This window comes from Porites lutea, chromosome 12, assembly GCF_958299795.1.
Source record: "Porites lutea chromosome 12, jaPorLute2.1, whole genome shotgun sequence".
NCBI classification, from domain to species: Eukaryota; Metazoa; Cnidaria; class Anthozoa; order Scleractinia; family Poritidae; genus Porites; species Porites lutea.
This window is the reverse complement of record NC_133212.1, coordinates 8,134,050-8,161,815: the sequence shown is the minus strand read 5'-3', so window position 1 is coordinate 8,161,815 and position 27,766 is coordinate 8,134,050. Positions and strand designations below refer to the sequence as shown.

The window sequence follows — 27,766 nt, the reverse complement described above, 5'->3', positions numbered from 1 at the left end:
TAACCACTACAAATCTTTCCCAGGGCTATGCATATTCGATATTGTTGCAACAGTTTTACAAACAAGCCATCCAAACGACCTTCTAGTGCACACAAAATCTATTTTCTTTAGCTAGTATATTCACTCAAACAAGAGTCCACAATCCAATAAGCGCCCTCCCCTGAATGAGGGGCCACCCTCGATCAAACCAGCTGAAACAGGCAACCCAACCCGAGTAAGCGTCCCCCCTCCCCATCCCCCTCACTTCCAAAAATAGTAAGGTTATCACTAAGAAAAAATGATGTTTTGTTCTCACTTTATAATTATATTGTTTGTGACTAAAATGGAATCAATGAAGGGAAACAGTTTAGCCTATGGCTGTCACTGTCCCTATGTTTTTGTGGAGTACTAAAAGCTGTGCATTGTTCAGACGATAGACGTAAACTTTTTTTTTTCTTTGTTGGAAGTTACCTTGTAGCGGCCAACTCGATAAAGCGCCTCCTTTGAATGAGTGCCTGGTGTCTAGGCGTTTCTTGGAGGAAATAAGCAATTAAAAATTTACATATATGATATCGGTGATCAATATGTCAATACTGAGACTTTTGTAATATACATACAGCGTTTTTACCGATAAACCACAATGACATTCCACACGCATCACAAAATGGATTGACAACGTAACAGCTCAGGATTACGGCTCCATTCGTTCATTAAAACGCAATCCATACAATAGCATTATAAAAGCAAAATTAAGCAAGCCCTTCTACAAAATTAAGACACGGCACCTCTGAGATTGCGAAGTAATTTTCCTAAATCCAAAAAATAGATTATGTGGCCCTTGTAACATAGAAAAGGGTAACACTGGTAAAAAGACTGGCGTTCGAAAGCTAGCTACTTTTTAAAAAGCGATATTGAATAAAATCAGCTGATTATAGTATAAAGGAATCAGTATGCATTCCTTCTTCGGTGTCTTTTTTACAAGGATCAGATCGAATTCTTCTTGACAGAAAATCTGAAACCCCAAAAATGCGAAACAAATAATAGATAGCAATAAAACTAAGCGATAAATAAAGTAGCCACTGTTTAGCAAGTTAAGAATACGTGTTGATTTTTAAAACGTATTTCACGCAGCTACCCAAGCTTGACTTTATGACCTCACTGGCTAATGAGTAAAGTATGAAGAGAATTTATCGGTGTTTTTTTGGTTTTACGTACAATATGTAGAAGTTCACAGTTGAAAAACGGTCTCATGGTCAATTGGATAATATGAGGCCCAAAACTGAAGAAACTTACTCAAGGTTTTGCTCTAAGTGCCTGTAAAGATGTGAGCAATCTTTGGTCCTGCTCTAACAGGTCTAAGACGTAGCCTGTTTAAATTTCATTTGCGCGTAAGAAATCGATTTGAAACTCAAATGGACAAACCAAAAGTTAACAGTTTTACCCCATGCCCTTAATTCTGAGAGTTTTCAAAAGCTTGAAGCTCAACCGGAAACGGTGAGCAAAGTTATTTAAAGGACAATCTCTCCACTGAGTAAATATTCATTGTTGACGCCTTTAAATCTACTTTTACGGTAAATAAAACAGCTGATGTAGTGCGGTCATATTTGGCCCATGACGTGCGACCAGTACCCAACTGACACTAACATTAGTGGCAAGAAGCGCTTTGAGAGGATTTAAATGAACGCTAGTATTGTTCGATGATTGCAAATAATGCTGAAATTTGTCCGAAATTGCAGACCTACATAACTACGTAACTGCGTAGGAAAAAATGCAGCATACGGGTTCTCTCATAGACGAAACATTCCTATGGACCCCGGAAGTTTTTTAAAAAAACTGTTAATCTTTGCAGCGCTCGAAGCAAATCAAATAACTTTACCCTATAATTCAGCTGATAATTTTGTGATTGATTCATTTAAACAGGAAAAATATCGTTATCGTGAAAGAAATCGTAAATTTAGAAACTGGCATGTACTGGGTTTGACTCCCTCCGGCTGTCAATCTCAAAACATACAACAAAGCACTTACAAAATGCAGCTTACCTGAAGCCTTTATAAACGGTAAAGCGGTTAGTAAAAGCAGCAAACGCTTAAAGACCATCTTTTCATGCTAAAGGACAGATTTCGTCTCTCAAATGCTAAAAGGTTTTTCAACAAATTATCGTGATTGAAGAACGGAAACAAAAAGTGAATAATTTGAAACAGTGCATGAAATTCATGCAATTCAAATTCGGACATTTTTGGCAACCAATGATAAAAGGGTACAAAAGAACGGTGAAGCATAAACTAAAGAAAATTATACCAACAGAAAACGTCATTTGTCAGTTCTTCATCCGTAGTACAAACTATCAAATAAGTTTAAACAGCAGAGAACAGAGGACACACTGACCGGGTTTTCGATGGATTTTAACACTGATGATAGATTTCAGGGGCACCCAACGACAATTTTCGGAAGAATATCTGTTCGGAAGACGATTTGAGATCTAGAATTTTCGAAACATCTGTTGTAAGATTTCTTGCTTGCCTGCTTCTCCTAGGATTTTCGAGCATCCAAAAAATGGTATATTTGCCTATTTTTAACGGATTTTTACCCTAAAAAGGTCATCTAGAATTTTCGGAAGCCTTTTTTCTGGCTGAAATTTTCGAAAAGGTAAGTTTTGATCCCTATAATTTTCGGGTCACTAAACTTTCAGCTAGGAAATCCGAACAGATGAAAAATTTTTAGGGGATAAAAATATGCCTATATCTACGGTTTAATACTACGGTTTAATTTTATGAGGGCCCCACTGAAAACCGCCTTGGCGAGTTGGGCTCCCTCTATAAATATTATTATTATTATTATTATTATTATTATTGTTAATACTAAAATACGTTTAACAATGCAATGTTAAAGTGGTTTTAGACTATATTTTCGTTGGGTGCCCCTGAGATTTACCATGTAGTATGTAGTTTGCGCAAGCTCAAAAGAGAAGCTTGAGTATAAAAGCAGGGAGTTAAGAGCATTGAAACAGATCATAGAAGAAAGAGTCATGCAAACTGCAGTTTTTATAATGCTTATAAACTGTTATTAAATCCTTCTATGCTGTAAGATAAACCATAATAGACAAACTAAAAGGGAATTTTGAGAATAATACATTGACATCGATCTTTATTTCAATTTGTTTATCTTGTTAAACACTTAGTGAGGAAGCTATTTGAATGCACAATGCCTTTCAGTTTTCAAAATAAAAATAGTAAAATATAAAAGACATAATTTATTTTTTGGTAAACTTTAGTACCAACACATCCTGTTTTAGTTAATCCTCCAACACAACTCTAATTAACAGGAGCTCCGGTCATTTGCATTTACATGGCACAACGAGTAAGTCCTCTACTAAGAAAAAAGGGTAGCTTCACGCGTGGCAAAATTATTTGTTAATCAAAATATGAATAGAATTTTAATAAAACATTTAGGATGACAATTGTATTTGTCTTGCATTGCCAGCGAAAAGGATGGCCCTACATTTTACATGTTCGGCTCATATGAAGTATGGCTTTTGATCCATACCTTACGTACTTTAGTCTTGTCTTTTTTCTTTATTGCAAACGTTCTCGATAACATGATACTTACAAAAGCGCTCTTTCCTCAACAAAACGTCCTCGAGTAATTCGCCTCGATAATCATGACGAATGATCACCTTCCGCTCCACCCCTCCCTCTACCCCCCCCCCCTCCCCATCCCTTAAAAAAAAAAAAACGGAAGCAGATGTGCAAATAAAGCCCAAGCCATGACGTGTTATCGATACTTTCGGGTAAGTTAAGTCGTTGTCGACAAACAAGGAAGTGGAGTAAGAATTCCCTTTTTTGTTCGAATGTTGAACAGTTGGCGATATCCACAAAAAATGAGTTCCTTTCTCAATAAAACCCCGACATGAATCCTTCACCAAAAATGGGAAAATCTTTCTGAAGGAGCCAAAATATGTCGAAAGGGACTGCGTCACGGCACTCAAGGAGATTACTTTATTGCATTTTCAACAGTGAATAGAAAATAATATATTAAATGGCTCATATTTAGTCGGTCACTCGCTATGAAATGTAGCCTGCGAACAGCAGACGCATTTCCGGTCGTCGCTTCTCTCCCTCCAAATTAAAATAGCTATTTTTCGGAGGGAGAGAAGCGACGACCGGAAATGCGTCTGCTGTTCACAGGCTATATGAAATGTAACGCTGGCGAAAAAAAAAATTCTAAAAGAAAATACCATTTCATGACCCGAACATATTTGTCCCGATTTTAAAATGTAAAAATGATTAATTTCACAGACTTTTGAATCAAGCTCTTGGTTAACAACAACATAATTATATAATTTGCAATAATTCGCTTGCCATCACTCCAGGATTATTTTTTATGGACTTTCTAGCCAACGAGCCAGCTCTCCATAAGATCGGGTGAGCTAAACGAACCTTACCCGTGGACTAGTGCCTCTTCTAACTTTATAGACTGAAAGACTAGCAGTCTGAAGTAGGCTGAATTTTCATGCATTTTGAATAATATGAACCTTGGACTTGGTGTAAGAGTCTGGGAGTGGATTCTCCGTAGCAGTTAACACATAGATGCCGGCACAGAAGTAAAAATGAAGGCCATTTTTTAAAATGCTTTATTTGATGGCACAGCACCTCAAAAAACGACGTGAGACTTGTGCAAAACTGTTTCATTAGAAATACAACTATTATTTTAGTCAAAAACTTGCATTTGACTTTGCGAAAGTCCAAAATGATTTGTAGAGAATCAAGACATGTTAACAAGAAGAACAATCCTGACTCTGCAGCTTTTTAAACTTTTGCAACTAAATTAGGAAAGAAAGTGTACTTGCTTCGAAACTGGTCGTTCGAATTATCATTCGAAAGTGTATTCCACTCTGTTTACTAACATCACATGCAGAACTCCTTCCTTCAGGAGACAAAAAATGAAGGGTGACAAAGAGATGCAGCCAAGTGTCAGTATGACAGCGGATTTCCTATTATCACCGATAGAAGTTGTAAGGCTTTTGATATCTGTGGGACTAGCAAGGTTGTTCGTAAGAGGTTATAAAAGTAGAAAGAACCATGGCATGGAGGTGTCAGTATTTAATATGGGGCTATCGCAGGTATCGAAAGCGACCTTGTACGAAGTAAAAGCGTTGTGCCCACTGTGTGTTGGTGGCATGCAGTGCGGGGTGAAACCACTCTTTAGTATTAGGGAAGACTCATTCTCCCTTGCCTGCTATATACGATTTTCACGATCTTCGTTGTTTGGAAAAATTCATGCTTGATCAAATGAGACCTTATCAAAACAGAAGGTCAAAGGTATCTATTTACTCGTTACTAGTAAGGTTTGGCAATGAATTTTGCTCCAATGTTTTAGACAACGACATTGATTACTATGGCAAAGAATTTCAAACGTTTTTACTTTGATTACGAAATCCGTAAAAAATGCGAATGACAAATCGCTAATAGTTTCCGTGATGGCTAATCTAAGGTGTAGTCGCAGACTATGAGCCACAAGTTCCTTCCTCGAGGACCGCATGTAGTAGTTTCACAGCCAGGGATATCTGATTGTTTGAAAGGACAATTTTCTCATTGCATGATTGGTGTTCCATTTTTTGCTGTTATTTGAACGATCGATTTTAAAACAACGCAAATAATAAGATTGCTTTAACTACAATAAGTACTATTTGCGAAACACTTACCCTGACACGAGACGCTGAATATACAAACAAAACAGAAGACAAGGAGGTGCTGTACAGACGACATAATTCACAGGGTATTTACAGTGCTATCGACACCAGTCTTTCTTGTTTAACAGTGTTTCATCGTCACTTTCTTGATATAAAATTAGTAAAATTTCACGTGAGCGATATGTTCGTTCGTCTCGACCTTCCGTTCAGTGAATTGTAATCTGATGACGGGCCAAAAATCGTTTTTAGATGGTGTGCATGACGTATGCGGGTAAACATTGACTAAACATCAAGTCACGCTCACGTAAGTGTGGTTCTAGCAAATTCTTAGAATACGGCACTTATCTGTGGATTGTGGTTCATGAAATGAGAATATCAGCGTTGTAAAATGTTTACTGAAATATGACTTACAGCTGAGCAGCTGCCTCAGGAACCAGGATTATTTCACAAAACTGTAACGTTTTTCACAAAGATTAAAGGAGCTCTATACGACCGGGAAACTGATCATCCTTTCTGAGTTTTCCCTTTTTATCATATTAAATGTAGTTGCCAAGAAATTTTAGAAAGTAATCTTAAACCGGTTATATATAAATATTAAACTAATATGAAAAAAACGTTCCTATTATTTTACTTACAGTGTACTGTTAACGTAGCTACCAAGGATGTCACGTTGTCAACTTTGTTGCTAGCTACGCATCTGTATTCTCCTCTGTCGATCCTGTTCACATTTGTTACGGTCAGTTGTTTGCTGTCTGCTGATAAACTGATTCTAGGATTGGCAGTCACATCTTTTGCAATTCCATTTATGGTCCATGAGAGACTGGGCACAGGAACACCAGTTGCAACACAAGAAAAGGTCACATTAGATCCTTCATTTGTCGTCTGACTCTTTGGAGTTGTTATGAACTCCGGAGCAACTGTGAGAAGCAAAAAGTACACTCTTAAGCCAAATGATTATTCATTGGCTCGTAAACTTTGATGCTTTAGTTATGTTCGGTAGGTGTGTGTATGTGTGTGTTTCACTACGAAAAATTATGTTAAAACAATTATTATTTTTATTGTAAGTTCAATGTTTTGCGTTTAGGTCATGTTAAGTAGATTTCCTAGTTTCCTTACATTCTGCTGTTAATTTAACTGCTATGGATGTCACGTTGTCAACGTCGTTGTTGGCCACACATCTCCGGTATTCTCCACTTTCTCGACACTGCCCCGACGTCATGTTCGCGTGGATTTAAAGATGCAGTTAGGAGGTTTGCTAAGCGATTAGTAAGCTAGAGTTGCTCTCCGCTATTGCCTTGAGCTACTTTTGCACTTTGCCAAGCTTAACAGCCTTCAGGTGCAATTATAATTCGTTCAAAGTTTCAGAGTTTATCCTCTTTACCTGAGAGTGTTAAATGACACAAGTTGTATTAACTTACCATCTTTATCCGTAATTACAACAATAGGTGTACTGGCAATTCCATCTCCCTTCACAGTGGAGGCAAACACTTTAATGCTGTAGTTTGTGGATTCATTGAGTCTTGTCAGAGTTGCAAAAGTTGTTGGAGCTTTCACTATCTTGGTCAGTGGACTGCCATCAGGAAGCGCTCGGTAGGTAACCGTGTAACTCCGTATAATGCCATTTTGATCAGCTGCGGGAACATCACCCCACTGAACCAAAATAATAGTAGAACTCGTGTTGTGTCCTCGGACATTAGATGGAGGAGCATTTGGCCCTGTATAAAAGAAAGAAAAGAGAAAACGGAAAAAAATATGTTCAAGGATTCAAATTGATAGAGAGTAGATTCACCTTTACGGCAAAAGGGAAACGTCAGATTCAAGTTTAGAATTTCTCAAAATAAAAAATAAGCAGATAAAAACTGTCCACAACAATTCTTATGGATAAAACTGGCGTGTAAATACTTATTTTTTTGTAGAATAAATTACTAGTAAACGACAATTAAGGGCTTGTCCCCATCGAGGGCTGTATCAATTACCATGTTCCAGACACTAGTAACCATCATTGCTCAACAATTCAAAAAATTATTGCAGGGCAGCGTTGGGCATTTTTAACCCGTCTGGTTTTTCCACCTTACATTTTTGCCCTGAGCGGTTTCTTCCAGAGTCAGTGCAAACCGTGTGGAGGTTTACTGGTTAGTCTCTGCTTCCTGAGAATCTCCGGTTATTCTTTCTTTCGGTTAATCTTTCTGTCTGTGGAGTTTTTCTTTGACTGTAGCAGCCTCTCTACCACTGGTTTAAATATGAAAGCTATATAAGCCCAAAAAACCATTGCCACTTGCTTTTGCCCTCTACTCACTTCAAATGTTAATGCATAAACTATTTGATTTCAGACCAAATTGTACACTAAGAACTAAGATGTGTCACTTACTATCTTCATCAGTTCTAACAACAATAATAGAAGGCGGTCCATCTCCTTCCTCTGTAGCTGCAACCACTGAAATATTGTAGTTAACAAACTCCTTCAGCCCTGTTAAGTTGGCCTGACGATCATTAGGACCAGCTGGTACAAATCCATTGTCATTCTCTGTCTGTGAGTTGTAAGTTATGTTGTAACCAGTAATGATACCATTCCGCAGCTCAGCTTGCACTTCTTCCCACGATATTGAAATGCTGGTTGAACTGGTGTTTTGTCCTCTCACATTTTGTGGTGCACCATCTGGCTCTGATAAACAAATTACATGTATTTCTTAGTGCCATTTTGGTATCTGTTGTTACTGGATGACTATTTTCTAAAAAAAAAAATCAACTTACGATCTTGGTCTGTTCTAACAACAATAATAGAAGGCGGTCCATCTCCTTTCGCTGTGAATGCAACCACTGAAATATTGTAGTTAACAAACTCCTTCAGCCCTGTTAAGTTGGCCTGACGATCATTAGGACCAGCTAGTACAAATCCATTGTCATTTTCTGTCTGTGACTTGTACGTTATATTGTAACCAGTAATGATACCATTCCGCACATCAGCTTGCACTGCTTCCCACGATACTGAAATGCTGGTTGAACTGGTGATTTGTCCTCTCACTTTTTGTGGTGCACCATCTGGCTCTGATAAAAAAATTACGAGGTACTTATACTTATAATCAGTGATGTTCAACAAGTAAGCGAAGTTTTTCGTTGCTACAAACGATGCCTCCTGCGTATTTGGATCTCATTTTGCGGTTTTTTTTCCTTAGGGACTGTGCAATAATTATCAGGAGTTCTAATTAGTTCTAACCCCCCCTCTGTTATGTTAAAAATAACGTCGCACCTCCCCCCCCCCCCCCCCCCCCACCACACTGGTAAACTCAAAACTGGACTGAGCTGCCATCACAGCTTCAACAATGACAAACGTTATTATGTAACATCTAGTATCGAGAAGGATGTTGATCGCTTGATTGAAGATTTAGACAAAGCATTTGCTAAGTACCGGGGTGCTTACCACATTGGCTCAAAATCTAAAATTTCTGAAGCCAGAAAGAGAAAGGAGCAGAGAAAAAAATTAAAGAACAGGAGATTAAACGCTTCAAATAACAGACGAAAAAGAGCTTGCATTATATTTAGATCCTTGAGAGGAGAGCCTGTTGAACTTTGTTATGAGCCACATATATATGGAATTCTGCAAATCCGTTTAGTCGATGAAGAAACATTACTTTTTGTCACATCAAAAACCGACAAAGCTTGTCTACGAGATCTGTTTGATTCCCATTGTTTTATGGGGGAAGCTGAAAAACAAGTTCATGATTTTTGCTTTACATAGGATCAGCTCAATTAATTAGAAGACGGGTTAAAATTGATCAGTTGTGAATTCGCTTTTCATTTTGATGGAATATTTTCAATAATCGTTTAACAGCTGTTCGTGTTGATATTTGTTACAGTCTATCATGATGCCAGTATTGAGAATCTTTTATTGCGTTTAATTTTATTTATATTTCGAATAAAACTTAAGGCCCCCCCTCCGTCAAATGAGTGATTTTACTTTGAACCTCCCCTATCTTGGCAACAATTTTATGTAATGCCCCCCCTCTGGTTTTAGCCCCCCCTCCTGACAATTATTGCACAGTCCCTTAATATGATATGGCATTATCGTTCTAGCCTGCGAGCAAGCTCTCCTATTTGGGCAAGCCAAGCGAGCCTCGCGAGAACGCGCGAGCCGCTTCGCCGCTCGCTCGCGCACTCTCGCGAGACTCGTTTCACTCGCCCAAATAGGAGAGCTTGCTCGCAGGCTATTATCGTTCTTCCTGTTAGCCCAGCTGTTTTCCCGGGGTTGGAGACATTCTGGTCACTCAGAATCATTAAAGAGAACCTTTGGCGATAAAGAAGTAGGAACTAAGCTGACTACAACGCTCCATGTTTTTACCTTCACCTGTGGCCTAGTAACAGTCAACCAGTTTTGTGTCATACAGCCATCTATTTAGCGTGGTCTTGTTTTACGGGTTTGGAGCGGTATTTGGATATCATACCTCAACTGAAAAATGGCCCGTTGCTTCGCCTACGAGTCGCTTGTCCCGTTGGTTAAGAAACCAAACGAGCGCTTCACTGCATGTACATGCCTCGTTAGTCTTTCAGTCGCGGATCAGACACTGTACACAGCTACTTTGTTCTCCTACTTAAGAACACGTCAAGGTAAATGCCTTATAGTGTGAAATAAAGCCAGATCGGAAAGATTGGATTGGAAATGACTTAAGACGTAAGTGAACAGGACGTTGGCGAAAAAACTCGGAGGCGAAACGACCGTAAATCAAATGAAAGACTCCATTGTTTAACGCCAGATGAATTTTACCATCAATAGATGAACTTTTTTTCTCTCCATATCAGTTTCAATTTGGGTAATTTTGCATTCCATAACTAATTAGCTGCGGCAGTAACCTGTGCAATGGTATACTTACTGTCTTCGTCCGTTTTTACAGTGATAGGTTCGCTCTCACTTCCTCCTCCTTTTGAGGTATTAGCAAACAGCATAATTTTATATTCCGTATTTTTATCGAGTCCTGTCAGCGTTACTTCCCTTGTTGAAGCATTCACTACCTGGCTTTGTTGTAGACTGACTTCAGGATTTGCTTCGTAATTAACAGTGTAACTCAGTATAATGCCGTTTTTATCAGTATCCGGCACTTCACCCCATTGTACCAAAATGCTGGTAGAACTCAGGTTGCGTGCCCGAACGTTGATTGGAGCAGCACTTGGCTCTGAAAAAGTTTTTGAAAAAATAATAAAGGAATGGTTTGCATCACTGAAACAACCACTGAACCGTCTTTGACTGAAAGATCTTGGGACAAAAACCTGGCATCCCCCAGATTTTGCATAGAAATGAGGTCATAGACTTGCACCAAGTTGACTTCATTTTTATTGATCGGTACTACCGGGTGAAAAATTGTCAGTGACTAGTCTAGAGCAAACAAAGTGAACTTTAATGAGGTCGTGAAGCGAGCCAAGAAGACGACGCAGTTGTTTGGTACATGAAAAAACAAAACTAGCCTCCGCTACCAAGACTTTGTGAAAGTCTGTTAAAATCGTGGCAAACTTGCCAAAGGATTATTGAAATAGTTTGTTATGCAATACATACAACTGAGCTAAGACATTTCAATCCTGTGGAGTAAGAACTGAGTAGAAAAAGCATTCAGGCCTCAGTTGTAGGAAAGCTGAATAGCGCTATCTTCCAAAAATATCACTAACCGGTGGATACATGTTACAAATGCAGTTGGGGAAACCAATTGCGCTATCCAGTGGATAGAGATTTATCAGAAGTGTTACCAACCTTTTGAACAACTAGCGACAGGTCTGAAATCGGCAATTGTCAGCTTATTATAGAATGAGCAATAATACTAAAACCTAGCATCGCCCCAAAAAAAAGGGTAAGCAGAATCCATATTTCTAAAAGCCCCTTAGTAATGGATAAGTGCGAGTTGAAAGATGATCACGTCTCTAGCTAGTGAACCAAGTAATTAAGAGAGTGTCTCTGTAAGAGCGGTCCGGTCGATTTTCCTTGAGACACAGATTTAACTCATTTCTTGTGTGTTGTAAGACATTCATGTACCTATACTAAAACCGCAATCCGTTTGATCGGATCTCTTTATTTTTCAGAGTTTTACGGAAATTAAATTTCACTCGACCGAAGGCCTGTCGTGACACTTTTCAAGACGTTAATTTGAGGCAACTTTGCCGGACAATTTACAAAAAACTACGAGACTCAGCAAAAAACAAATACCACAGCCATGTATATTAACTCTATCTTATCCATCGCGGTGACTTTCGTGAACATCACGTACCAATCAAGCAAACAGGAAGACTTGAACGACACCTTATCGGTTCGCTTAAGTCACACACGCGAAAACCGATCATATTCAAGGTACATTTTTGAAAAAGTGAGGCGTTCTTAACTGATCCAACTAATATAGCTAGGAAGTAGGAGCCATAGAAAAGGTAACTACAGAAAAAAACTTTGCGGCCCGACCTTTACTAAAACTTTATAACTCCGTGAACTTACCTAATTTTCGGCAATCTCCAAGTTTTGCCGCCATTTTGAGGGACTTGTCAACATGAAGCGTAGCAGATATAAATCGAGCAGGTAGATCTAAAACAGTCAGAAATACGTACAAAAGCATTCCAATGAACTTCACTTTCAATTCAAGGGGCAAAATTTGAAATTGTTCGTTAAACCTACCATTCCTACATCCCAATGCGACCATTACTTCCAACATATCAAACACTACAACTAGTGACCACTAGTGTTCGAATTTCCCTTGTCGATTCCACCGTAAAAAATAACCTGTGCCACCCAAGCTTCGATTCGAATGTGAAATACGAATCAAACAACATAACTGCGTCATCTTCGAGGCCATATCACACTGGTATTTTGATTTTCTGATCGACAAGAACGGTGATCAGGAGGTGATCGCCATGTTTACCTCATAAAGGTGTCCGCTGACCAGCCGCTGAATGAAAACAGTACGGCGCAGAGTGGTGTGGGTGGCGGACTTATCGTGGTAAGATATTCGAATACATGCTAAAAAAGCTTTAGGACTCTCAGTCTAAACAGTCAAGGCATGCTTCGTGGTACAGACAACTTTTATTTTATTCTCATAACTTTTTCCTTTAAATTAGAACTGGTATTAATTAATAGAGTTATTTAAATATTTTTAACCGAGGTACCCATATGACCTTTTGGCTTGTCCTCAGTGGTATAAAATAAGGTGTCTTTTCTTCCAGAACCTTTTATTCATGCGTTATTGCACGGAATGAACACTATACTTAGAAGGTTTGTTCTAAGTCATTTTTGCTGTTCCCAAGAATGTATGCAAAATCATAGCTCTATACAAAGCTGACTCTAAAATATGATTTTCCGTAACAGTAACTAATGTCATTTACGTAAGGTGTTAATAAAACTAGTAATGTAAAATTTTTAGCGTTTTCCACTTATAAGCCTGACATACAATTGTCAAGTGAACTATGTTAGTTTCAGCTCATTTCTTGATTCGATGTGACCTTTTATCACTAAACCCCATTCTTTTCATTTGTAATTTTCCTGTACTTTTTTTTTCATGCGACAAGGACAAAGAGTTTTATAAGTAAACTGATTTTTTGGTGTACCACGCTTATCACATTATATATACAAATACATGCAAAAGGCCGGCTAAATAAGCTCCTCCTCCTGCTCCTAATTTTTTGGGTTGCCTTCGCCCCATGCCTCTGCACGACTCCCATTTAAATGGGAGCTCGAAGAAAGTACAGATTTCCTTAAGCATGGAAACAGTAAAATAGTTCAATTTTCCCTCCTTGACGTAGTCACACAAGTCATAAATGTCATAGACAATCGGATGCGTTAAGCCAATTTCTGTTACAACTGATTCGACGGTGGTCATGTGATTCACTTCTTCCTCGTCAATTAATTCCTCGTCAGATTTATCGTCAACCGCGGTGCTCGGAGACGAACCTACCCGTCTCCATCTCGAGAAGGACAAACAAAAGAAAAATCCTTGTATTTGGGCTTTGGTCAGCCACTCTTCCCGGGAAAACAGGCCCTCCCTGTTTTCCCTCTTCGCTTTCCACATATCTTGCGAGACTTGTCGCAGATCCTCTTTCCTTCCAGATTGCTCACCAATTTCAAACTTGGAGGTGAGATACTGCCTTACTTTCTCTTAGAAGCGAACAGCGCCACCTTTTGGCTTATGAAGTGCCCATCCTTCACTTAAATTCGACTGAAAGGTTCGCTACCCTGTCTCTCGATAACATTGGTACTGTCGTCTTCTGAAAGGGTAAGGGATGAGGATTTTTCAACCCAGCTTTAATTTAGAGATTTCCAAGCTGTTCTAATGTCAAAAATAAAGGAAATGACCCATGAATTCCAGTGCTCAGTGGAAGGATAATTACACCACTGAAGCAGTGACCCAATAGCCCTTGTAGCTGTCTATAAGGGAGAGATTGTAAGTTGGCTATGAAAATTACCCTTTTTTCTCTTTTGCTTTGACTTTGTGAGGTGGTTTTGTCACAATTTGAATGGACACGCGTCACTCTTACTTAATATTTTAACGGGAAACCAAACAGCATCATTTTATTTCCAAGTAGGTATATATTCAGCCGTTCTTAGCCACCATTTGCGAGAACAAAGTATATGTATATATTAACAGTGGTACAAAAAAAAACAGTTTACTTGTAAAAACCTTTGTGTTTTTTTATATCTTTACATACTTATAAAAAATTGTAGAGGGTAAATGAAAATGAAGGAAAAGAAAATGTGTCCTGCATAGCAGTCTTTCAAATCGCCTTTTAGCCGACAGGGAGTCGCGCAGTGGCATAGGGCGAAGGCAACCCAAAAAATTAGGAGCAGGAGGAGGAGCTTATTTAGCCGGCCTTTTGTATGTATTTGAATATACAATGTAATAAGCGTGGTACACCAAAAAATCGGTTTAGTTATAAAACTCTTTGTCGCTGTCATATGAAAAAAAAAAGTACAGGAAAATTGCAAATGAAAAGAATGGGGTTTAGTGGTAAAAGGTCACATCGAATCAAGGAATGAGTTGAAACTAACATAGTTCACTTGACAATTGTATATCAGGCTTATAAGTGGAAAACGCTAAAAATTGTACATTGCTAGTTTTATTAATACCTTACCTAAATGACATTGGTTACTGTTACGGAAAATCATATTTTAGAGTCAGCTTTGTATAAAGCTATGATTTTGCATACATTCTTAGGAACAGCAAAATGATTTAGAACAAACCTTCTAAGTATAGTGTTCATTCCGTGCAATAACGCATGAATAAAAGGTTCTGGAAGAAAAGACACCTTATTTTATACCACTGAGGACAAGCCAAAAGGTCATATGGGTACCTCGGTTAAAAATATTTAAATAACTCTATTAATTAATACCAGTTCTAATTTAAAGGAAAAAGTTATGAGAATAAAATAAAAGTTGTCTGTACCACGAAGCATGCCTTGACTGTTTAGACTGAGAGTCCTAAAGCTTACCACGATAAGTCCGCCACCCACACCACCCTGCGCCGTACTGTTTTCATTCAGCGGCTGGTCAGCGGACACCTTTATGAGGTAAACATGGCGCTCACCTCCTGATCACCGTTCTTGTCGATCAGAAAATCAAAATACCAGTGTGATATGGCCTCGAAGATGACGCAGTTATGTTGTTTGATTCGTATTTCACATTCGAGTCGAAGCTTGGGTGGCACAGGTTATTTTTTACGGTGGAATCGACAAGGGAAATTCGAACACTAGTGGTCACTAGTTGTAGTGTTTGAATTGTTGGAAGAAATGGTCGCATGGGGATGTAGGAATGGTAGGTTTAACGAACAATTTCAAATTTTGCCCCTTGAATTGAAAGTGAAGTTCATTTGAATGCTTTCGTATGTATTTCTGACTGTTTTAGATCTACCTGCTCGATTTGTGTCTGCTACGCTTCATGTTGACAAGTCCCTCAAAATGGCGGCAAAACTTGGAGATTGCCGAAAATTAGGTAAGTTCACGGAGTTATAAAGTTTTAGTAAAGGTCGGGCCGCAAAGTTTTTTTCTGTAGTTACCTTTTCTATGGCTCCTACTTCCTAGCTATATTAGTTGGATCAGTTAAGAACGCCTCACTTTTTCAAAAATGTACCTTGAATATGATCGGTTTTCGCGTGTGTGACTTAAGTGAACCGATAAGGTGTCGTTCAAGCCTTCCTGTTTGCTTGATTGAAACGTGATGTTCACGAAAGTCGCCTCGATGGATAAGATAGAGTTATTATACATGTCTGTGGTATTTGATTTTTGCTGAGTCCCGTACTTTTTTGTAAATTGTCCTCCAAAGTTGTCTCAAATTAACGTCTTGAAAAGTGTCACGACAGGCCTTCGCTCGAGTGAAATTTAATTTCCGTAAAACTCTGAAAAATAAAGAGATCCGATCAAACGGATTGTGGTTTTAGTATAGGTACATGAATGTCTTACAACACACAAGAAATGAGGTAAATCTGTGTCTCAAGGAAAATCGACCGGACCGCTCTTACAGAGACACTCTCTTAACTATGTAAATACTGTGTAAGTAGTATTTTAGAGGACAGGTTTCTTCTAACGTAACTAGTTGAATGCGACAGACAAAAGGCAAACATCCCAAACTGGCATTGCAGGTCTACTAGTTTTGCATGTCATTGTACAAGTTTGGGAGACTAGTGTTATCCACTTCAAGATAAAGTGTTTTCCACCTCATAATTTAAAAGAACTTTTAATGCCGATAAAGTATGTAAAATAAGGAAGCTATATACAGTACAAATTAATGACGACCAGAATTGTACTTACTATCTTCGTCTGTAATGACAATAATGGGATCACTTCTATTGCCACCTCCTTCAGCAGTAGATGCAAACACTGTGATGCTGTAGTTGGTAAATTTTTTCAATCCTGTCAATGTAACATTTCTTTTTGGAGCAATCACTACTTGAGGTATTGGACTACCATTAGGCAACTCTGTGCGGGTGACTGTATAGTTCACTATGATGCCATTTTGATTGTGTGTTGGAACTTCATCCCACTGTACAAAAATGCTGGTAGAGGTTACATTTTTTCCTATGACATTAGCTGGTGGAGCATTCGGTACTATAACAACAAAAACACCAATAAATCTTCGCCAAAAAAATCATAGCAAATACACTGAAATGGAAAAGAATGTGTAAGAAAAGAGAAAGTCCCTGTGAAGAACCCTCGGGAAGTGTCCATTAAGTGGGGCTACATGTACAATTAGGGACAAATGTAGTTGGCACACTTTGTAACTGTCTAACACGCCCGCTTTTATCAACCATTTCATTCATTTATCATTTAGTTCTGTTTAAACGCCGTAAACTAAATCCCACCATCTCCTACTCAATGTTGTTTGTTTTTAGCAAAAGAAAGACTTAAAGGTCTAAATACAACATTGATTCTGGGGGAGGGGTGGGGATACACAAGGGGAGGGGATAGGTATGTCCACTGTGGAAAAAAAGGAGACGAGCCATTTTATTGAAGTGTCTCAACACTATAATTTGTCCCTTATTTGTAGCTGCTGAAATGGTTTTGTAAGAGGAGAAGCCTCGATATGGCGAACCAAGAACATATTTTGTAAGTCGCCATGCTCTTCGTTATATCTAGATTCCACTGTATCACAGTTTTTTGTCCATCGTAATTGTGTTGATACATGCCAAAAACAGTTTTTATGCATTTATTAGGGAGCCGAAACAAAAGGAGGGAATCGTTTTATACTCCCCAAAAGTCACGCTATTTCCGATTACAAACCGAGCGCCACTGGTTCTAATTTATTTGGACGATGTCTCATTTCTATAACTGAGTAAAGCAAGAGAAAATGTATTTCTAGTTACTTGCTTGCCAGTGACCGAAGGTCTAAGTTAAAGATGCATTCGAGCAATTAGACTGAGTCCTTAAAAATGCGGAAGTTAAATTTTATTCAAAAATGAATAGATTAAATAAGTGTTGTCTAGCTAATGGTTCCTATTTCAGTACTGCTGATCATTAACATATATACTTGACAGTTTTTCATAATTACGATGTCAAACTACTCCTATATACCCCTTTACATTATACACTTAATCATTATTTATTTCGAGAATTTGATGGTAGGTTAAGACCTTATCAAAACATCCGAAAAGCCTCTCCTGAATTCTGAAGCAACAATTAACTGCACAAAATGCGCAAAAAGTCAACAATTCCCTCTGTAAAAATGCCCAAAAGAGCTACAGAATAAACCGAAATTAAAGGAACGTTTTAGTAGCGATAATGATATAGATGATATGAAGGAGGAAACAGACGTCATGTTGGCGTATACTTATCCCAAATTCTCGGCCTTCCAAATATTTTCACAAGCACGCCCGTTTGGCTAAGCCGACAATTTCAATGAGTTATTAGTTTCGTTATTGACGCATGTATGTTGATTCTTTAACAATAAACAACGAAAAAGAGTAAATTAGGAGCTTATTTTGGAGAAAGCATGATTTTGCAGTTCTTACCTTGACATGATGGGGTGAATAAACATACAATAATAAGAAGAAAGAATTTCTGTACACTTGACATTACTCAAAGCGTATTTGGTAAACTTTCCGTACAAGTGGTCCTTGCTTAACACTGCTTCATCCCCGGTTTTTGACTATAAAACGACTGAACTTGAGAACAAATGTGCGACATGATTCTAGACACCCTAGTTCATTCCAATGTAATTTGATGAGTCAGAAATGAATATTGGTTATTTAAGTCACACTCAGGAAATACCGAGCCTGAATATTTCAGAAAACCGGAGGGTACTCCTAAAATAAGGGTGGGGTGCTAGAAATTTAACAACGAGGTTTATTCCAGGCAGGATCTAAAAAGCAATTCAAGTCAACTGGTCAATAATCATATTATGTTCAATTCTCTGGCTTATGATGGGCTCCCAAACTACAAAATCTATCTGCTTAATCTATGATCGAAGTATTCATTTGTTTTCGAAGCAATAAATACCGCTGCAACCAAGCAAAACTATCTTGCACTAGCCTGCGAGCAAGCTCACCATTTGTCTCCCCTCGCGCGCTACTTGCGTGTGTACTTTTCACGATAACCCCTAAATGGAGAGCTTGCTCGCAGGCTTATCTTGACCTGGAGTTGTCGTAGGCTATCACTTGCTACAAGCTACAATCAGACATAGTTCAGAAAAAAATGCCAGCGGTTATTTTTTCGGTATTATTTAGGAAGAGCTGGGCTTAAAATTACTCAAAAATCCTACGGGGAGAAGCATTTGTTGTTACAATACAACGCACTAAGTTACAGTCTTTTTTGACTCCCGTATAGTTTTGAAGGGATCCCCCAAGCTTTCCTCCATTGCTGAGACGAACTCAGTGATAAGTGCTCCAGAAGTCCTTCGCTCGAAACCTTTTCGGTCTCGTGTCGAGTCGTAACTCGCGAAAAAAGCAACGTAACTGAATACCTCTTATGTTTAGACGTTTGCTAATCGATGCGTCGACGTCTTCTTGCCAGACTTTAGAAGGGATACTTCAAGTAAAATGAATCAATGCGATACGCACTGTTTACTTTAAGAACATTAATTAACTTTTTTATTGGGGACTGAGACTGAGGGGGCTAACTGTTCTCATTTTCGCGTTGGTTTGAATGAATGGTCCCCAACTGACGTCCAAAAATAATAGATGACTTCCCCCCGCCCTCCTTTCGAATAGTAATTTCTTTAATCCTCACTGGCACCGCGCGTGATCATTTGACTATCGCCTTGACACGTGTAGTCGGTTGACTATTTCCTGTAAGGAGCCCATAAGCCCACACCGGGAGCGAGCAACTCCCATACTAGGCCTATGTCACGGCGTTTAAGGGACCAGTTTTCTTTTTTGTTAGTTCAATAACGACACAGCAGTTCAATAAGTACACAACAGATCAATAACCATACCAGTAGTTCAATGACTACACATCAGTTCATTGAGCGTAAACTACATGCAGCTGCGGGAAGAATAGCCACAAATACGTTAGTTATTTTTTAATAAGAATGCATAGCATTAAGTAAGTGGTAAATACTCATTTAGCTATGGTACGAGAACTAAATAGATAAATAGCTATGTTACACTGTTATTAAGTTCTAGTGAGCTCACTAATATATTCGCTCTAAAACCTTTCTAAAAGAAAAATGCTCCGTAAAAACGCCGTAACACTAGCGCATGGAAGTTGCTCGCTCCTGATTACGGGCTCCTGTTGCTTTCTTTTTATTATTTTCTCTTCGCAGCCTCAACGTACTTATAAAACAACACTATATAAGCCAAATCAATCACCAGTTCTGTTTTTCTGGAAAAAAAAGAAGTTTTTAAAGTGTCATAAATGTGTGAATTAATTCGGTGAAATCGAACAATTCAGATCATTTAAATCGCAATTAATATCATGAAGTTTTGACATTGAAAATAGTCGCTGTATGCTAGGCTTTGTTTGTTATTATTATTATTATTATTATTATTATTATTTTTTTTTTTTTCATTCATTATGTGTCCTTTATCGCGACGTTTTGACTGTGCAAGAGATGATCCCTCTGGGGTTAGACTGCAAAGCAGTCCGTATTTTTGCGTATTCAAGTACGCGCGAGCAGTCAAACAAAAGGTCTGGAATGAGGCTGAAAACAGAGAGCGAGACTGGGGAGAGACGCTAAAAATACGGACTGTCCGTTTTGCATACGTTATATTCGTTTGAATTACCCGCTTACAGTTGGTTTTTTTCTCTCGCCTCACACGCCCTGCGGGCGTGTGAGGCTCGCGCGCTTTGCGCGCGTAAGACTCTTACGCCACGCTTTACCGATTTCTTTACTGATTTTGAGAAAAAAACCGACTGTTTTGCAGTCTAGTGGGGGGTCGGCTGTTGCCCTCATTAGGGACCTTACGATCCGACAACGGCGACGTCCATGAAAACGTCTCTGAAAAATAGACTTCGCATCCTTTTGGACTTTTTCGCGATTATCCCAATTCGCTCTGTTACTTAAAAGAAGGGAATTTTGGTTGGAGCTGAAGAGAAGGGGCCGAGCCCGAGTTCAGGCAGAGATGGTAGAATTTATCGCCTTGTCGTTCCCGTACTCAAGTTAACTTAAAGTGTGGTCATTTCACGTCGTTGTATTGCAGGGACAGCAAAGAAATGTACAAAAAAGCGTGATCAGAGTTGTTGTTTTGCTCATTAAACCTATTGTTTTTTTGACGTTCTCCTTGCCGTCGCCGTCGTAGTCTCGTAAGGTCCCTAAATATATTCATTGCATGCTCCCTGCTATGTTGTCTGACCCCACCGAAATGGAACAAGCGATAGAAAGGCTCATGCAAGGATAAACAGATCGTCACATCGAGGTGGATTGTTAGGGTTGAGTCTCATTATATGGACGGCTTCGTTTACCCTTCGAGAGCACCAATGTCTTGGCCTCATGGCCTCATCCTGAAGCAGAGGTGAGTAGAGACTAGGAAAGAGTTGTCTTGGTATTTTGAGCGGGAGATCTGGGTACTAGTTAAATTTTTTTAAAATGGCGGATGTATCGAAACTTATCGTAATTTTTCCTCACTTCTTTCGAGTTCGTCGAGGAACTTTATTTTTCTGAGATTTTATTCATGTTTCCTACAAATTTAGCACTCACGATGAACTGAAGTGTGGCTCTTGCTGGACAAAATATGAGGCACAATACGGTCGGACATCATGTACTCTCATTCCTGTCTTCATTTTGTCCTGTGAAAACCATCCCGGCAAGATGTCTTCACGGCCGGACATTTTCCAAAAGGAGATCACTTTATGATGTCCTGGACGTGCCGCACTCCGCCACACAGGCTGAAATTAAAGCCGCGTATTATGAATTGTCGCTGAAATATCATCCAGACGTGAACAAGAGCAAAGAAGCCCAGCATATGTTCACAGGTTTGTTAGCATACAAAATTTGTTTATAGTCGATAGGTAAAGGGGCAGACAAGCTAATGAGACCCACGTGGTAGGAGCTCTCTGTGGCATGAGGCTCCTTGTAGTCTTTTGGACCATTACAGTTAATATCTGCACCCCTCCCTCTCTCGGTGGTGAACAAAACACTGACCCCAGTCCATGGACTACCCATACCGATTATCCTAAAATCGACTATCCCACTGAAGTCTAGTGATTTACGGTTAGGAAACTAAGTGAATCAGGTTCCATTTGGGAAACTGACCTGAAGCTTGATTCACTCAGTTTCCTAACCCAAATCACTAATCTTCAGTGGTGTAGTCCATTTTAGATTAGTCCATATGGGTAGTCCGTGGGGTAGTTCATGGACTTGGGGCCAGTGTTTTGCCCACCAACCCCTCTCCCAGTGATGTATAGAAAAATCCTAGGGTAGAGCAGGGTGGTTAACAAGTGTAACAGCCGTCAATTCGATGTCAATTCCACGTTTTATTCGATCCGATCAACTACGCTCAGCACACCGTTCGAATACAATACCGTAGAAGAAATCCTCTATCCGTAACCTTGAAAACTGCTGAAATATCCGTAATGCTTCCGTAATGTTCTATTCCTTCGATGTGAGTCTAGTTAAACGATCCTTATCCGAGAAATAAAGGCGAAAATAACAAGCGATAAGAGCACATGTATGCCGAGGTTTGACCTAGCGTCGAATGACAACACCTCGGCGTAGACTGGGCCTAGTGCACAGGACACCTAGCATTTACATGGCTCCCCTAAAATGTTTGTCATTTTAACCCAAACAAATCTTACTCTAACTCGTTTAGAATACTAGTATTGCTAAGCGTTCTAGATATCCTGTTTCTGTAACATCACAGTTCCTCAGGCTCCTCGTCGGGGATTCCCGGTCTATCCTTAGGTGACTTTAGCAACAGCACAAGTTTATTGACTGGTCGATCCAATACTGATCCAGTTCCGGTTTGAAAAGTCACTGATCTGACTTGGCCTTCATCATCACGACGTGTGATAAGCACTTTAGCCATAGGCCACTTATTCCTACAAGAATTGTTGTCCTTTAATAGAACAATGTCGCCTTCCGTGAAGTTTCTTCTCTTGTGTGTCCACTTTTGTCTCAGCTGTAGGATCTGAAGATATTCTTTACTCCATCTATTCCAGAATTCGTTAGCAATATGCTGTACGCGCCTCCAGCGACGTTTACAGTAAGTATCTTCTCGTTGAAACTTTCCTGGAGGGGGGAGAATGAGCTTGGTTTTACCAGTGAGAAGGGTACTTGGCGATAGTGGCAACGGTGAGAGCGGATCACTTAAGGTCTCGGTAGTCAGAGGACGACTGTTGACAACAGCTTCAGCTTCACATAACAAAGTTCGCAACGATTCGTCGTTTAAGCTGTGACCATGCTGTTTCATACGTGCTACCATGATGTTCCGCACGGACCGAATTTGTCGTTCCCAAACGCCTCCGAAATTACTTGCAGTAGCAGGATTTCTGATCCAATCAATGTTCTCCTTAAGCAACTCTGCCTTAATTTTCTCATCATCCATTTCTTGAAGTGCTGCCTTTAACTCGTTTTCGGCCCCAACAAAATTAGTCCCTTGGTCACTGCGAAGTTCTCTTATGGGTCCTCTACGACAGGTAAAGCGCCGTAATGCTTGTAAGAATGAATCTGTTTCCATGGAGTGGGCTACTTCGATATGTACCGCACGACTGGCCAAACAAGTAAATAGGGCTCCGTACCTTTTAACTTCTTTCCTGCCTTCTTTGACATACCACAGACCAAAGTAGTCCACTGCACAGTATGAAAACTGTGGTGCGGGTTCAACACGGGAACTTGGGAGGTTGGCCATTTTCTGTTCTCCAAAAGTACCACTGAGATGTCGACACGTGACGCACCTTGATATGAAGTGTCTGACCGCAGCATTTCCATTGATAATCCAGTAACCACTCGAACGAAGTTCGTTTAAGGTGAGACCTCTTCCGCTGTGGTGAGTTTTCTCATGGGCGTGACGGAGGACCAGCTCTGTAATATGACCAGTCTTCGGTAAGATGACAGGGTTCTTAAGACTGCCTGAGAGGTTAGCCTTCTTTATCCGTCCTCCGACTCTCAACATTCCGCTGGCATCCAGGTATGGGTCAAGGGCGTTAAGGCTGCTACTTTTCTTCAAAACTGCTTTCCTTTCCTTATCATGATGACGATCTTTAGGCACACTTCCGGTCTGGGTTTGGAAATCTTTCAGAATCTTGATTTCTTTATCGAAATAATTCGCTTGCACCAGCTTGAGAATTTCTGTTTCTGCTTGTTCAAGGTCTCTGACCATAAAGGAAGTAGCCGGGCAACCTTCACATTCACGGCTTCGTCCATTAACTTGAGGACCGTCAACAGTTAGAGGTCTCTTGTCTGCTTTACTGGCTCTCATCTTGAGACGTCGTTTGTATTCCATACAAAGCGCAACTGCGCCCTTTAGAACTTGCCACTTGGAGAATCTTTTGAATCCGCTTAACATGTTTTCATGTTCTTCAATCACTGTCGCGTTAGCGGTAACCCTTTTAACGTCAGGAGAATTGTGGTCGACCTCGTTTTCGTATGAGTCTTGTTGAGGCCAGTGATCTTCCGTCTGCCACGAGAAGTCTGGGCCCTTAATCCACTGCGACCTTTGCATAAACTCCTTAGCGTTCATCCCCCTCGATGCTTCATCTGCTGGGTTGGATCCAGACTCCACGTAGCGCCACTGGTCTGGTGAAGTGTGGTCACGGATGAATTGCACTCTATTTGCAACGTACACTTGGAATCTTCGAGATTCATTGTTGATGAACCCGAGGACAACCTTACTATCGGTCCAGTAGAAGTCTTGGAGTCCGTCATAGTCTAACTCTTCTTTTAGCATGCTTGCAACCCTTACTGAAACGGTAGCGGCAGTTAGTTCAAGTCTTGGAATAGTGACTGTCTTCAACGGTGCAACACGAGCTTTCCCCATAACAAGAGAACAATGAATTCTTCCGTTTTCATCAACCAGTCTGAGATAAGAACATTGTCCGTACCCGACTTGAGACGCATCTGACATATTATGTAGCTGAGCAGTGGCAATGCTTCCAAAATCAGGAGGCTGAAAGTTTCTTGGGATGTCCAGCTGCTCTAATAGCGGTAACTGACTTCTCCATCTTCCCCATTTGGCAAGAACTTCTCCCTCGATTGGCTCGTCCCAGTCTTTTCCGTGACAGATCTCTTGAAGTATCTGCTTTCCAACAAGGACGACGGGCGCAATCAGCCCCAGAGGATCAAAGATCGAGCTTATAGTTACTAGTATACCCCTACGGGTGCTCGGCTTGTCCTTCAACTCTATCCTGAATTTGAATGCGTCCGATTCAATGCACCATTCTACACCCAATGCTCTCTCTATTGGTAACTTGTCACTGCCTAGGTCTAGGCCCTTGATCTCCTTTGCTCTGTTTTCAGCAGGTACTGACATCATCACCTTTCTACTGTTGCTGACAAATTTCGTTAGTTTGAACCCTCCCTTTGCACACATCTCTTTAACAGCTTGTACTAGTTCTACAGCGTCCTTCTCTGTCGGTACCGAACTCAGAGCATCATCGACGTAAAAGTTCTTCCTTAATGTTTCGGCAGCTCTTGCACCAAACTCTCTTTCACCGTCTTCGGCTGTACGTTTCAAGGCGAAGTTAGAACACCCTGGAGATGAACCAGCTCCAAAGAGGTGCACTGTCATGCAGTACTCTTGAGGCTCTTGAGTTAAATCTCCATTAGGCCACCATAAGAAGCGAAGGAAGTTCTGATCTTCCCTTGGAACCTTGACTTGAAAAAACATTTTCTCTATGTCAGCCATGAGGGCTACCTTCTCCTCTCTGAATCTTGTGAGCACCCCAGTGAGCTTGTTTGTTAGATCGGGCCCTTGCAATAGGTGGCCATTCAGCGATTCACCCTGGTAACGAGCTGAACAGTCAAATACTACGCGTATGCTGCCTGGTTTTTTGGGGTGGTAAACCCCGTGGTGAGGTAAGTACCAGGCTTTTCCTTCTTGATGGGGTAGCTCTTCAACCTTGACCTTTCGAGCATATCCCTTCTCTATGATTTCAGTCATGAATCTGACGTAGTCAGCACGATACCTTGCGTCGCCTTGGAGTCTCTTCTTAAGGCCGTGCAGGCGTTGCTCTGCTTGAGGACGGTTATTGGGTAGCTGTACATTCTTTTCTCTAAAGGGCAGAGGCATCTCGTAATGCATGTCATCTCTATGATGGATTCCATCTTCTACAATCTTCAGGAACTGACGGTTTTCTCTTGATAATGCGACTCCGTGCTCCCTTTCAGCAAAGTCCACCTCAAACATTCGAGAAACCACTTGAGGGGTTAGCCGCTCCTTAATCTCTGTCTTAGCAATGATGTACCCATTCACGTTATCCTCTGTGTTGCTCTTAAGAATCTGAATACGGTTACAATGTACTTGTTTACTGCTCTTTTGGTTAACAGGACCGTTTACGTGCCATCCCAGTAGTGATCTTACTGCATAGGGTTCATTCTCATTCCCGCAAACAATGTCTCTTGGTCGCACTGCACTAGGGCAATTTAGTCCGATCAGGAGTCCTATTTCTACGTCTTCCATGTAAGGAGGTACTTGTTTCCTAACCATCTGCAAATGTGACCATCCTTGCAGCTCTTCGGGACGAGGAATCTCATCACGATCTGCTGGAATCCGTTGTCTGACGTAGGTTCTCGGTAGGGGTACGATAACGTCGTTTCCTTGAAAGTGGGAAGCCATTAGCCCATCTACCGCTTTAGTATCGACTTCTTGGGTACCATGCATAGTAGTGAGCAAAAGTTTGGTTTCACTTCCTTTAACACCAAGCCTTCTTAACGAGTCTTCCTTAATGAATGTTCCACCACTGGCATTATCAACGAGGGCGTAAACACATATCTTATTGTTTGGATTGTCCTTGTGGTACAACCATACTGGGATAATACCCATAGCAACTGGTACATCACCGGCATCTGTCACATTGCAAATTGCAGTACACACGTTAACGACTCGCTCTTCCGTTTTCTTTTTACTGGCTTCCGGTTTCTCATGTTGGCCGTTTCCACTTTCCATTTTCACCTCTTCTGATTTCCAACTGTAATCATGGAGTGACGTTGGGTGTTTCTTATTGCAGATCTGACAGGTTCTTTTACCTTTGCAAAGCTTGGCAAGGTGTTCACAACTATAGCAACCAAAGCATAAGCCTTTCTGTTTGATAAAGTTTCTCCGCTCCACTAGCGGTTTTTTAAGAAACTCAGCACATTCGTCCAGATGATGCGCCTTAGAGCACAATGTACAGCTGATGGGGTGAGAATTTCCTCCACCTGCATTCTTTCCTTCCAAGCCTCTTGCAAAGTTGGTACCCCTTCCTCTCTTGGGTTTGCGTTCGTTCTGTTTATGGTACTTGTCAACTGCGTTCATCGGTTTACTTATGCCTTCCTCGGAATAGATTGGGTCTGTCGCTAAATCGGCTTGCTCTGATACAAATTGGCACTCCTAATCCTGCTAACTCTTTCAGTCCACTTACTACGTAGATATCGCGGCAGCCTTTCCCATAACTGGCGCATAACATTGGCCGTGTTCAAGTCGTTCATGTATTGCATGCCTGTCATGGCGTTCCTTGCTTGCTCAAAGACAATAGAAAATTCTTGTAACCCTGTTCCGTTGTTAGGCTTAACAGCGGGCCAGCTCGACAGCTTGGCGATGTATGCAATTGCAATCTTGTATGGGTCACCAAAATGTTTCTTCAAAAGCCGTCTAGCCTCCTTGTACGAATCTTCGCTTTTCATTTGTAAACAACCCTTTATCAGTTCCTTGGCCTTTCCACTAGTGTGTTGATCCAAGAAGTACAAGCGCTCATTAGAATCATCTACCTTAGATTCTATGAGAGTTTCAAAGGCTGTTATGAATGCTGGGTATGACATAACATCTCCCGTAGGTGGCTTGTGACTAGGTAGGAGACTCCTAGCCTGTTGGGTAACAATCATTTCTGAAAGTTCAGCCTGCTTCCTTTGAATGTCAAGATAGTTTTGATCTAACCCTGTACCTTCCACAGAGCTTGAATCCTTTCCTTGCACGTACATTCCCTTTTAACATGTGGTAGCTTATAATCAGTGGGGGTTTCGTACTTGTCCTTATACTCTTCTTCCTTAATGGGAACACTCTTTGGAACAAAGGGTCGGGCAGT

At 40.4% G+C, this 27,766-nt stretch overlaps 1 protein-coding gene and 1 pseudogene across 1 annotated transcript in view; one reads left to right on the top strand and one right to left on the bottom strand.

The window, feature by feature from the left end:
* The window catches only part of LOC140953663 (tyrosine-protein phosphatase Lar-like), a 111,313-nt pseudogene extending 109,158 nt beyond the window's left edge, over window positions 1–2,155 (bottom strand).
* A 19,002-nt stretch (window positions 2,156–21,157) lies between these two features.
* The window catches only part of LOC140953662 (uncharacterized), a 10,746-nt gene continuing 4,137 nt past the window's right edge, over window positions 21,158–27,766 (top strand). The window contains exon 1 of the mRNA XM_073403075.1: window positions 21,158–21,523. Coding sequence (XP_073259176.1) covers window positions 21,283–21,523 — 241 coding nt within the window. The 5' untranslated portion in view covers window positions 21,158–21,282. The remainder of the gene's footprint in view (window positions 21,524–27,766) is intronic.